Below are 13,828 nucleotides of genomic sequence, written 5' to 3'. Positions count from 1 at the left end.
AGCACACAGTGTACTGTACAGCCCATAAAACTCCAAACAGCCTCCAGACACTGCCGCAATCGTCCTCCATCAAAACACTTTGTCTTGCATACAAAAATAAGATACAGCGCTGAACAGAATACAAAATCAGCCCATTACAGTACAGGGAGACTGCTACTTAGCAACGAGGGGGCTCTAAAGCCTCGATGCTCTACAGGAAGCAAAATCTGTCGAGCCTGTTGGGCAAATGATAAACATTAGCAGTATTAAAAAACACAAAAGCCATGTAAATGGATAGACATAATGTGGAAACGAATTTATAGAATAAATTGGGATGGGGGATTTGCGTGGTGGGAGGAGAGGCTGGGATCCAGAGGGCTAGATGGAACAAGCTTCCCCAACCCCTGCTAAGGCACCATATGGAGACAGAGACATGTGTATTTGGGGGCAGGGACATGTGAACCCCCTCTTCACACAGGGGCTGTAGGTGAAGGGGTGGGAGAGAACTGGTGAAAACACTGTTTAAAACCATGACCTGCAATGAACTTTCCCAACTTTCTCGGTTCAGCTGGCCTGACTAGGGCCGGGGGACCCAGGCACATAAGCGCAGCACTCAGGTGGCAGTTATGTGGGGGATTTATCTGCCCTGGGGCTAGCATCGCACCCAGCACCGTCACAGAACCTGATACTTGCTGTAAACACAATCCCTGGCCAAAAAACAAAAACCAAAAAAACACAAAAACAACCCAGACAACAAAACCAAAAACACCCCATCTGGGCTGGAAAATCAGTATATTTCATCAGGTAAAGGGGAAAAATACTCTGGCTGTGAATCAGCAGCAGGGTTTCGGATCCCAGCCAAAACAGGAGCTAAAAAGCAAAACCATATTCTTCTGGTCTCAGTGTAGGCTCTTGAGGCAGAAAGCGAGAAGGGGCGGGGGTGGGGGTGGGGGGGACTGAGGACGGGTGGGGGGTGGAGAGTAAAAGGGGAGAGGCAAGAAATGTATTTTTCATCAGCTAGTGTGTAATTTATAAACAGCATTAAACAGTTTTTGTTTTCTTTTTCCTCTCTCCCGTGTATGGGCTTGGACGGTAGTCAAGCCTGCATTAATTTCTGCTTTGGGTACAGTGTGTTCTTGGAGGCGCATCTGCAAGCGATCATAAACTCTCTGGAATGCTGGCAGAACATCCAGACCTGCCGGCAGGCCAGTGACGACACCACTCTGGGAAAAAGTTCGGGAAGCAAGCCAAGTTCAGAGTAGGGAGAGAGAGAGAGAAAGAGAAGTGTGTTCAAGAGCAAGCGGGGGGGAAAGTGGCTCCCTTCACCCTTTCCTCTCTCTGCATCCGCATCACCCATGCGGACCGAAGGGAGGGCAGCCCAGCCTCTGAGCCAGCCCCATCTGATCTTCTCCACTTCCTTGACCCAAAAACCAAAGGTTCCCCCCACATCAGGAATGTGGAGGGAGTCGAGGAATATGAACAAAGTTTCTTCCTGGTCATCTCCAGGGCTTGCCCTGGTGGTAGGAAGCTAACCACAAGGGAAAGCTGGTATTGACTGGAGAGTGGGCAGAGGGTGCATGGATTGGCCTGGACAGCCCCCAGTCTCTTGCTCTGAGCAGATACCAAATCTGAGAGGAGAGAGGTGAATGGGAGGAGAGACAAGGTGATGGGGAGCCATCTTTGGACTCAAAGGCAGCTCTCCAGTCATTCAGCGTGGGGACCACCTCACTCCATCTCCTCCCAGTCACAGGGAATTTTCCAGCTACCTCTCTTCAAGCCCCACCTTCTCTATCTTTGAGAAGAAGAAACTGAAACCCACAGCTCAGTGCTCCAAAAAAGAATAAATAAATAAAACAGAACAAGGACAACCCACAGATCTTTGCCATCTTGTAATGCTTTTTTTCTTCCATCCAACCACGACAGAGGAAAGTCTAAGAGATCCAATCTTGCGGACCCCTCCAGCCCTTTTCCCTGCCAGAAGGGTGACCCCAGGTCCCAGGTGATAAGCCCCAGCCACTCTATGCTGCTGATGAAATCAGAAAATCTATCAACGAAAGCCCTCATTCTTTCCCCATGGCTCTGACTCTGGGGAAGAGCCTTGTCTCAGGGACGCTCCTCAATAGCCAGGGCTTAGAGTGCCCGACAAGGGCAAGAGAGGAGTGGAAGGATGGGGCCTCCCACCTGGCAGAATGAGGCCACATGGCCCTAACCAGCACAGAAGGCACAGGCCTCTCAACACTCCAGCTACACCCCAACATAGATGACCAGTCTTCATGTTCTCCAAGGGGCTTTATTCACCCTATATTCTAGCCTAGTATATATAAAAAAGCCCAACAGTCCCTTCTATTCCAGACACAAAAATGTGTCAACTTCTTACTCAATCCTTCAGTGGCTCTCCAGTGCTTCAGGGAGAATGCAGATCATTTTGCTACTCCTTCCATAGATGTATCTCATCCATCTCCTCTAAACCCTGCACTCTGCTCTCTCCCTGCAGGCTCAGTCTACACTCGCAGGTTACACCACCCACCTCCACAGGTGGCTTGGGCTTCCCCTCACCGAGTCCTTTCAAAATGCTGTTCTGTTACCCTCTGGCACAAAACACCCTCCTACTCCGACTTTCTCCTAGATTTCTTAGCACTTTGCACACATTACCATCTTGTATGATGACTGTATAGTCATACTCATCTCCCACTCTAGACTTAAGCTCCTTGAGGGCAGGGATGCTGTAGAAGTCTTCACTGTTAAGTGCACAGAGCCTGACACACAATTCGTGCTTATTAAATATCCTCTGGTTCCAAAAATGAATGACACTCCCAGAATAGAAGCAGGCCACATGAATACTCAAACCCTAATCGTAGGCAGCTGAGTCAAAAATAGGGACAAGCAGTTCTAGGCATGCTCACTTATAAGCCACCAGGACGTTAAGCCAAGCTGTGGGAAATCTACCTAATGGGAAACCTTACACTGGCCCATCTCAGAACCAACTTGAGTCACTGCATGTGTCTGTGGTCTCTGCATGGACATCTCAGAGCTAGGAATCACTTCTCATGTTACAACAAGGAGTGGCAAAGAGACAGTGGATCCATAGATGCTTCAAGGCCAGATCCCCACAAGGGGTAAGGTAGCAGAGGGTGAGGAGGGACACAGTCTTCCTGGGACACAGGAAGGGGAGGGGCCACAGTCCTACACCCAAGCTTCACCCTCCACCAGGGCCAGCTTTGCAAAGCCTTGGAGGCCATCTCTCTTCCCACCCCAAGCCTCTTTCCCCAATACACAAACCCTTCTGACCCCCAAAACCACCTCTGAGAATGCAGGGCCTGGCCAGATCATCTCATTAGTTAATGAGTTCAGTTACTGATGGTTAAACTTATTGTGATGATCAGGTATAGCTCATAAACACTTGATTAGTTCACACATTCAAATTGAAATTAAAACTTCAATTAAACTGAAATTCACTACTATCATTTAGGGTCTTTAAAACAAACCCTAAAAACAGAAAGTAAGGGAGAGAGAAAAAGGGAAGGCACTGTGTCTCAGAAGGGCCTCCTACAGGGCAAACTTCTAATTAAACAAATTGTCAATTTCAACGCAATGAAAACTGATTTAGGAGTGTAATGTTAGTATTCTAGTCACTGAAAATAAGAACTGCATTGTCGATCTCCTATAGGCTGATTTCGTGTGATAGGGAAATGAAGAGGAGAGGAGGAAGACAGGGAGAGAAAGGAGGAAAAACTGCGAAGGAAGAACGAGCCGGAGCGCTGTCTCCCTTTCAGAAATGACATCTCTGCGGAATTCAATGCGGCCTATTCTCAAGCATCAGAGAAACTATTTTCTTGCCTCCTCCTTCACCCCACCCCAACCAGATTAGAAAAAAAAAATTAATCGTGTATGATGACAAACTTGGCTCAGCACTCACTGTACATACTGTACCCACAAGTCTGGCTCCCAGCCAGGCCTGGCCTGGAGCCAGAACTACAATAACAAACACAGGCAATGCTAGCCAAGAGGGGGTGGGGCAGCACGCAGAGCTAGCCAGGAAGTGAGCGCCGTTCAGCTCCGCTGAGCAGAAGAAAACAGCAGGAATGTGCCAGTGCAAGGGTGGCAACATTTAAGGGGGCAACCACGACCCCCACCCAGATCCTGGACTCGTTTCTCCACAGCCTGCCCCTTTTTAAAAAAAAAAAAAATAGTGCCACCCCCTGCCCCTCCACCCCCCACCTAGGATTCTGGAGCAACTACTGTTCTTCCAGGCTGTGGGCTGCTTCAACCCTTGGTCACCTTCTGTAGAATGGGTCTACTCTATAGACCTGGTGCACCCATTCTCACTGTCCGCTTTCTTCATGGAGCCTTCGAACTAGAGCAGCAGGAAAACCTCACATCATCTAATTCAATGTCTCCTCTAAAACGTCACCTAGTTCTGTGTTCAGGCATCTGGGAGTAGGCATCAGAACATGTAAACCACCACTGGAATCTGTAAGAAGACCCAGCGGCACCAGCCCAGGCCTCTGACCCCAACTCCCCAACAAGGCCAGGTCACTGCAGAGGCCCCCAGGGCCTGTTTAACAGGGGCCAAAAAATTCAGGAAATAGAGTAGCCTCTAGCCTCACTAAGCCCTTTGTGCTATTTTATTTTGAAGACCTCTCAGCACAGGGGGTGAGGAGTATGCCGGACAACAGAAAGAAAAAAAGAATAGAAATATCAGAATGTAGGCTGGGAGCTATCTGCAAGGGTGAATTAAAACACGACTATGACTCATCACACCTGTCTAATCATCAAATCATCCTTTCCAAGGGCACTGGCAAGTGACTAGCAGAGGGACAAATCATTGGACACAATCGGCATTCAGTGCCCAGTAAGACAGGCATGGAAAGGAAAAACTAGGAAAACAGGATCCAACTCCCAAAGCCTCTGGAGCAGCCATATGAGATCAGGGGATCTGGAAGCAGCATCTTAGGTGGGACCAAAGTCAGCTTCCCCAGGCAACTGCCAGCTCCGCAGGGCAGTTGCTCAAAGTCGTGCTCTTGTCTGAACTGGGGATACCGGGCCTACCTGACATGAGTATGCAAGCAGCCCTTTCCTCTCTGCAGCCGCTCCCACCAGCCCACCAATACCGCTGATGTGTGATTCACAGCAGAGACACTGGCTAACCCACACTGGGTCACACTGCCTGGAAGAGGGATACAATATGAGCCAGGGGCTCCTGGCTGCCCCCTCCAATGAGTCCTTGGGACATAAACAGTTCCTACCATAGGAGGGACTTGTCCGGAGAGCGGAGTTTCCCTGTTCATCGGCCTCCCAGGCTGCATCATTCACTCAACAAATACTTGCTGGCACCAATAATGTGCCAGGCAGTGTGCTGGATATAATGCAGACAGGATCTGACCCCATTACACGTTAGGCATGGTGGTACGTATTCAAGGTGAGCCTCACAGCTTCTCTGAGATAGCGTTAAATATTTTCATTTTACAGATGAGGATACTGAGGCTGTAAGAGCTTATGGTTCTTGCCCCAGATCCCATCAGCAGTAGGTAGGTGTCCAGATTTCTTCCACCATGTAACCCCGCCTCCCAAGTAAGGGAGATAAGGCAAGTCCATAAATAACTGTAACACAGAAGAAAAACTGCACCCAAAAATAGCTTCAAATGAAGAAATACGGGCACAGAGAATGCACGATTGCTTCTGGCTGGAGGTGGGGAACAGCTGGGAACGGCATCATGGAAGGGACCTTGGAAGATCTGGGAAGATGGGAGATGGGTTATTCCAAGTAGACAGAATGGGGCAAACAAAGCCACAGAGCTCAGAAAGCAACAAGCCCACGAAGCAAACCAAGAAGATGAGTCTGGCTAGAGCACTGGACTCAAGGAAAGGGCAATAAGAAAGGATGCTTACTGGGGCTGAAAGGGCAAAGAGGCTTTACCAATAGGCTAGAAGTACGCTGCCCTAAAAGTGCCCAGCGCCACACAAGGGTCTAGGGCAGGACGTGCCACACTTTGCAGTAAGGCAGTGGTGAACTAAAGCAGAAAAAAATCAAGACCAAGAAAGCAAGGGAAGGGTAACCAACCTGGTAGGCAGACAGGTCATGAAACTCACCACACCGTGAACCTTAAGTAGCGTACAAAGCTGAAGGGAAGCTCAAAGATACAAGGTGTAAGTCACTAAAACAGAAGAAAAAGTATACGTGAGTGCCAAGCAGATCCGGACGCGGGAATGCCTGGAAGTTAGGGCTCTGGGCCGAGGTGAGACAAGTGGGCAGGAGGAGCATGATTGAGGGGAGCCAGGGGCCGGGTAGGGAGGGCCCACAGGAAGGAGACACAGAATGCACGAAGACATGGGGACAGTAGACGCGCCGAGATAGATAGCTGCCAGCTGCCTGCTGTGGACAAATCCCTGCGCCTGGAAGAGGGAAGAATGGGAAGTGAGAAAGAGTTAGGACACTTTAGGAAGGGCCATGAGGGCCAGGGGGAGAGGCCACATCCAACACAATGCAGGACCACATGGGCCCTGCAGCAAGGCAGTGGTGAGCTGAAGCAGAAAAAGCGACCGAAGAGCACTTCCACAACTGTACACATGATGGGCTCAGGGGAAAGAGAGTACAAGCGGCCAGGCAGGCAGGGAACCAGCGGATGGGGACACGCCTCCGGGGCAACAAGCTCAGAAACAAGGATGAGGGAGGAAGGTGCAAGCAGAAACCGTTAACATTTATTAAATGCCAACTGTATGCCAGCGGCTTACTACAGATGCCTTCAACATATATTCTGTCACCTAATCCTCCAAAAAATTATATGTTAACAACACCAGCACTTGACAGATGCAGAAACTGAGGTTCACAAGATGAATGTAGCTAGTTCACACAGCACATATCACAAACAGGATTTGAACCTTTGTCTGCCCAACCCCGAAGCCCATTTCACAAATGCCAAACTGCTTGGAGGGCCAGTTTCTGGAGCCAATATGGGGAAAGGAGAGGCAGGCCTTGGCCTACATGAGGAGAAGACAAGACCAAATGAAACAACAGCCCTCTCTTCTCCCCTAAAAAATGACTCCAAGGTTGGAAGGCAAGGGAATTAAAGGGAAGAGAATATGTGCCTGGCAAAGAAGAACTGAGGCCTCCACAACTAAAGTCAGGTGACCTAGGCCTCAAAGCCACCGCATCAGACCTGCTAGATCCTTCCCTCCACCAAGAACACCCAGGCCTGCCAAATGTCAGGTGCTTCTCCCCATTCCAGGCCTCGTGAAGCAGAGCAGCTTTGCCCAAACATGAGCAAAATTACCAGCAGCCACCCAGTCGACCTCACTAGAATTGGATAAAATTAACTTGCAAAAGACAGCAGGCTATAACTAGCTTTGTGTTCCAACCTTTCTATATCTATTTAATTAAAGGCTCCTGTATAATGTGAACCCAATAGTCAGATTCATTAGACAGCGAGAACTTAATTCCACAACTGTTTCGCTAATGAAACTGCAGTCTACTTTGGAAGGTAGATCACACGGGGCACTGGTTACCAGTGATGCCTAGGAAACCCAGGAGAGCTTGAAGGTGGGTTCATCCAGGTAGCCCCACCATCAGGATGGATCTTCTGTGTCATGAGCCTGGAGGGAGGGTCCAGGGAACAAGATAGACCAGGGCCCCAGCTGGCAGTGGGGACATGCGGGCTGCAGCAGGCTCTCACTACGGGGGAAGGCAGGCAGGAGATAGTTGCCTGTATCTGAACGGGTCACTAAGGCGACCTTGCCTACCTGAATGAGCCAGTAAGTGCATTCTCAGCCGCAAACTATCCAGGAACCGCTTCCCGCAGAGCTCGCACCCGTACGTCTTCATCCCACTGTGCAGCTTCCTGTAAGGGAAAGGAAAAGAGAGGTTGCTGCTGCTCTGGCTGGACAGGAGGCCCAGCCATCCACCACCTGACTTGGCAGCCACCCCTTCGGCAGGTGACAGGCGGAAGGGAGCAGGAGGGCACCGATGGAAACCCATCCCTGGATCCTCAGACAGCGTAAATCATGCCCTCTGCCCAGGGACTGCTGCCAGTGAAGCACCCATTCCTGGTCTTGTCCATGGGCTTTACCACTGGCACATGGACCAAGAAAAAAAATCAGATCCATTTCCAGAGGGAGAAAGGATGAAACACCCAGGACAGTCAGACAGACATAATGCTCACTGTCAAACTAGCACAGACCTCATAGGAGGCCCGCAGCCCTGCTCACCTCTGCAGCATTGCCTTCCCCGGGTGATGACTGTGAACAAGCCCATTGGACCCAGGAGGGCTATACCTACCTCCAACTTTTTCTCTCTCCTACCTCCAACTTCCACTACAGTGACTGACATAAAGGAGGCTCTGAACAAGCCTATGAATAAATTAATGCCCTTATAGACACAAGATACTTCTTTCTCTGGCATCCAGATGTTCTTAGGACTGCAGTGACCCGCCCCAACATGCACAGCTTTCCCCTAAGGCTCGGCTTTAGAAGTGTCTTCCCTCTGTCTTGCCCCAGCAGAAAGCAGAGTTTCAAGAAACTGGATAACATCATTCTATAAATGTAGGGTGGTTGTAGTCATCCGTGGCTCTTCATACACATTCTCTCATTTTGCCATCACTATGATTCTGTGAGGTGGACTGGTCCCATGTCATCACCCCTGGGAAGACCGAGGTCTCAGTAACAACCAGTCACAGGCCCAAACTGCAGCAGTGCTCCCATCCCAACTCCCAACCCCGGGCCTCTCCCACCAGACCCCTGGCTCAGTCACGAGCCAGCACGGGAGATGGTAAGATGCAGGGAACCGGGTGCGCCAACAGGGAGCCGAGCACTGGGGAGAGGCTCCAAGCTGCCGCCCACCCACACTCCTGTTGTCAGGCCCATACATGCTATCGCCAGATCCAGGATCCGGCCTCCACCTCCGCCCCAGTCTCTGCACCATCCCCGCAACTTCCTCAGGGGCCTTGGCCCTCAGGACAGGGCAGATGTGGTAGCCAGAAGCAGGATCTGTGGGTGGTGGAGCAGGCAGAAGAGAAAACAAGGGCCTCTATCTCCATCAAAATGGTGACGTGTTAAGACCGTAGTAAAAGGCTGGAGAGTTGGTACTGACAACAGATAAAACTGCAGGTGGGCAGAGGGAGTATCACACACTCAAGCTGGCAGCATCTAGATGGTAGCAAAACCGAGCCACCCACTGCCACCACCTTCCAAGTCCCAGAATGACAAGCCAGCAGTGTGTCAAGACCATGTGGTGGACCCAGGTGAGCCTCTTTAGCGCCACAGTCAATGGGCTCCCGCAGCATGGGGACCAGCATACGGTATCCACTGTGGGCGGCCTTCTGATAGGGATCACACAAAGTTCTCTCCGCAGAGCTCTTTCTCAATCACATTGTTTTGTTTGCATGCTTTCCCTTTCCCTACTTGCCAAAGACAAATGATTTCTCAATCACAAACACATACACACACACACCCTTATCTACGACACTGTAGGGGTACCACCCCCTCCATGTTCTCTCGCTCCTTGCCACGCTGATCCACCCAAATTGGGAAATATTAACAGTACAGAACATTTTAACTGAACATTCTTAACTCTAAATAGGTTTCACAATGCTGGGCACTGGGACATGTCCTAATAGCATTTTGGACAAAGTATCTTTTAAACCACGTACCTAGGTATGTGAGTGCATGCAAACACACACAATGGTGCAGTATTCCTGTCACTTGCCCGGGCATGAAAGATACTTGCTTTTCTAAGAGATGTTCTATAGAGTGGTAAAGGCTCTATTCACAAAGGGTTCAGCAGGTGAACGCGCACACAGTCATGGTAAAATCTGGTGGATGGTAACATAAGGGTTTCAGTTTATTTTCATCCTTTTCTTCACCAGGGGTTTGTTAGCTCCTGGGGTGCTCACTTCTCAGGGGTGGCTGTCAAGAGGAACAGGAGGACGAATACCCATTTGTATTTATTTTCCAAAAGGACACTAAAGTGACCAGTCTTCAGATTTGGGAGCCACCGCCAGGCTAAACTTCCCTCTGGGGCTCCCATCTCTTCTCCCTGAGGGTTCCAGATCAAATCCCTCACCACAATAAACACTCTCGGTTTGGGTAACACCATTGCCTTTTCTTTAGCTGTGAATGGATTTGCCCGGCAATTGGTGGAAGTGGCTTATCTTGGCCAACTGGATCGGCTTGGTGTGAAAGATGACAGGCACTTGCCCTTTTACTACAGAGGTGGCAGAGTACAGAGAAGAATGCCCAGCCAGCAGCCAGAAGATCTGCATCCTCCCATCTGACTCGGCCATTAACATTGGACAAGTCATGCTATCACAATCTCTCTGCATTGGATCACCTATAAAGTGATGCAGATCACATCAAATATTTTGAATAGAGACAAAATTTTATCATTCCAAAGTCTTACCCATATTCTTTTACCTAGCCTACAAGGTGGTCCTCTAAGGGGCACTATTATTCTCCCTGAGCCACGTCCCACTTGTTACAGTGCACTGTGATGTCCTCTGACACTGAGGCAGCCAGGCTAGGATTGCCCAAGCAAACCTCTAGACCCAATCCCAGCAATCTGGTCATTTACAATCTATTCCAAGTGGCCTGAGTTTCCTCCTTCACTCACTTGCTATTTGTCTTTCAGTGAAAGAAACTTCCAGAAGTTACCACCAGCCTGTCCTCGGAATGACTCTGTTGTCATGCATTTCCCTGCCTTCAGAGACCCGGGTGTCCTATCCTGTCTAATCCTCAGGGTAAGGTGACTGCCCTGCAACTGACCCACTAACTCAGTGCCCCATACAGGTTACCAGAGATTAATATGGTGTCCATGTGATTCCACATGAAGTACAAGGGCAAAGGTCTTTCCTCACTGGCAGAGAGACCTGGGCAAAGCACACAAAGTTCATTAGAGAAAAAGGGAACAACCTCACAGGCCCAGGAGTTCAACAGAGCCCAGCACTGGTTTGCTCATATCTTTAATTCTTGTTCATATACCAAAGGAAGAATGTGGAAAAGTGAAGGCTTCTCCTAATTCAAAGAAAATAATGGTGGAGAATTTCAGTGCATTTGAGGGACCTGGCTACCAGCAGACTCTCCATGGCACAGTCTGCAGAACAGCCAATGTGGAAATAGAATTCCAACTGGTTCCTGGAGCAAAAGTGCAAATTCGTGTGAACTCACAGTCTATTCCCTCTTTAGACCACAACCTCCCACCACTACCATCACCACATTATGCAACTGCAAAGCATTTAGATCAAAATGGAAATTCTATCCACCTCCTTCTTCCTTACCACATACTCACATCTTCCCAATCTAGTCCTGTCTTTTCATAAGGTTTAATTGCACGTGGCCATCTGAGATTATCAGCCTCCACTGTGACAGGAAAGGAGGACATCTGGGGGCATGTTTGCACCTTTCTGCACGCTGCCTTAGTTGGTGGTAGAGTTTTCACACTCTCTTCGCTGAGAAGAAGCTACCTTGCTGAACACCATTTTGAAAGTAACCCAGTTCTAGTACAGCCCACGCATCTCCGTCCTATACTCAGTGGAGATTCCATTGCCCCATATGCTTCAGGTCCTCACTCTCCGTTCCTGGAGAACAGACTCAAGTTCTCCCCAACTCTTAGTGGCTCATTAGGTAAACTCACCTTGCATGTAACAGATTTTCACTTATGTCCAAAAAGACAAAGAACACATTAACCTCTAACAAGTTTCTATTTTCTCAAGAAAGCTGAATCATTATGAGAAATTCAAGCTAAACAAGTAACTGAAGAGAAGAATTCATTTAACAAGTAACTGAAGAGAAGAATTCATTCCTTCTCACTGGGTTTCAACTACACAACTCTCACTAGTCAAACGAAGCTAGCAAGATACAAGCTCATCATTTGAACCATTTCTGTGCCACTGTGAGTCTGAAAACTCATAAAGATTTCATCTGGTTTAGAGTGCAAACTCCATAATGGCAGAGACCATGCCTATATTTCCTTTCCTCATGAGGCCTCGTTCAAAAGGGATTGATCAAGGATGTTGGAGAAATCCCTCTCTGTAAAGTGGCATCTGTGGCATTCCTTTGCTCATCCTAACAATATTTCAAGTACAACAGCTTCATAGGCGGCCTCCAATTCAAAACTGGACCCTGTCCTGTGGCTCCTAAAGTCCATACAAGGACTAATGGCTACTGCATAGAAGCATGAAGCCATTAGACCAACCTGTCATCTTCAGGATAAACCTTGATCAACCTAGCCTACCTAGAACAGCAACAGGAGCATAAATGGCAGTGAGGAGAGACCCAAGCCATACTCCATCCTCCCTACCTTCAGCTTCAGCTTCCAGAGTGAGCTGACCACAACAGTTGACCCCCAAGGGGGCATTCACCATGTCTACTCTCTGCAGGGTAAGCTCGGCCCACTTCTGTCCTATGCAGCCAGGGACCAAGGGGAGAAGGCTATGAGAAGAGCTCACTGCACTACCAGGTGTCAAAGGGAAAAGCCCAGCAGCACTGCCTAGCTGAAAGAGAGAGGTTCATGTCCCAGCACTGCCAATGTCACATTGCTTCCCAGGTTCCTGAGCCCAGGGGCAAATGCTCAAGTTGGAGCAGACCAACAGGCAGGGAAGGTTTAGAGAAAGAAACCTCAGTTTCAGTAATCCAAGGGTTGAAATTGTCTGACCTGTGAGTTTTGCTGGAAAGACCAGCATGGGGAACTAGGACCTGTAATTGGGAAAAGTGAATGGGAGGGCTCCGCAGCTGGACTACCCACTGCTCTCTCCCGTCTTTGAATGAGGAAAAATAAAGTGGGAAATCCATCCTGTAAGGGTATTTATAAGATGATGTTGTCCTTGTTTTCAGCCTAACTGATCCATCCTCTGAACCAACACTCAGACCACATCAATGCAGTATATAAGGTCCTTCCAAACTCACCCTATTGTAGGTATGAAGCCACTCCACACAAAAGTCACCCCAGTGCTTTGGATTTTTGCTTTCTGGTTCTATGGTTTTGCTTTCTGGTTCTATGACCATCAATTTGACCTCATTAGTGCAAAAGTCACCCCGATGCTTTGGGCTTTTCGATCCTATGACCACCCCTTTCTGATCCCGTGACCATAAATTTGACCTTCTCAGTGCTTCAGAGGGGTACTCAGAATAGATAGGTAGCAGATGGGAGATTCTGTAAGATCCAAGCCATGACCTAAATGATTCTCTCTTCTCCAAAATGTCTGCCATCCCCATGAGAACCAACACTCTCCAGGATCATCTACTTACCCACCTACCATGCAAATTTCCTGGTCCTCTCGAGCAGGACCTGGGCAGTTGGTGCTGACATGCAGACTTGGGCCCCACGTGGGGACAGTATAAGGTAGGTCCGCTTATGGAGCTCTGCCAGTGCTCTCAGCCTCAAAAGCAACCGACTCCTAAGCTCAGTGATAAGAGAACCTCGCCCTAGCCTCATTCACCTTTCCAAGTAGACACATAATTGAGTAAAGGGAAAGCTTAAGTACTTTAGTAATGGGCTCACTCTTCCTCCTTAGACCTTTTAGTCAAAAACACACTTTCAATGTCCATTTACCTTTAATTCAAATGACAAAGGAAAGGTGAAATAGTCAATGCCATTCTGTGCTCTAATTTTAAGAGGAAGGGATGAATGAAAAGTTATGAGGCTATCAGTATTTCCTCCCCAGAGCAACTTCCAGAGACACTGCAGAGTGTTTCCACATTCAGTCCATTCTCCTGTACTTTCTTTTTTAAAAAATTCTTTTTAATAGAGACGAGGTCTTGCTATGTTGCCTGGGCTGGTCTTGAACTCCTGGGCTCAAGTGATCCTCCCATCTCAGCCTCCCAAAGTGCTGAGATTACAGGCATGAGCCACTATGCCCAGCCT

The 13,828-nt window shown here is 48.8% G+C and overlaps 1 protein-coding gene across 5 annotated transcripts in view; it reads right to left on the bottom strand.

Moving 5' to 3' along the window:
* ZBTB16 (zinc finger and BTB domain containing 16) overlaps nucleotides 1-13,828 on the bottom strand; it is a 191,867-nt gene that overhangs the window by 86,446 nt on the left and 91,593 nt on the right. For all 5 annotated transcript variants that reach the window (XM_028832514.2, XM_028832515.2, NM_001257623.3 and 2 more), the window contains 1 exon segment: nucleotides 7,717-7,814. In XM_028832514.2, the coding sequence (XP_028688347.2) occupies nucleotides 7,717-7,814 (98 nt within the window).

This window comes from Macaca mulatta, chromosome 14, assembly GCF_049350105.2.
Source record: "Macaca mulatta isolate MMU2019108-1 chromosome 14, T2T-MMU8v2.0, whole genome shotgun sequence".
Taxonomy (NCBI): Eukaryota; Metazoa; Chordata; class Mammalia; order Primates; family Cercopithecidae; genus Macaca; species Macaca mulatta.
This window is presented reverse-complemented; position numbering and strand designations above follow the sequence as displayed.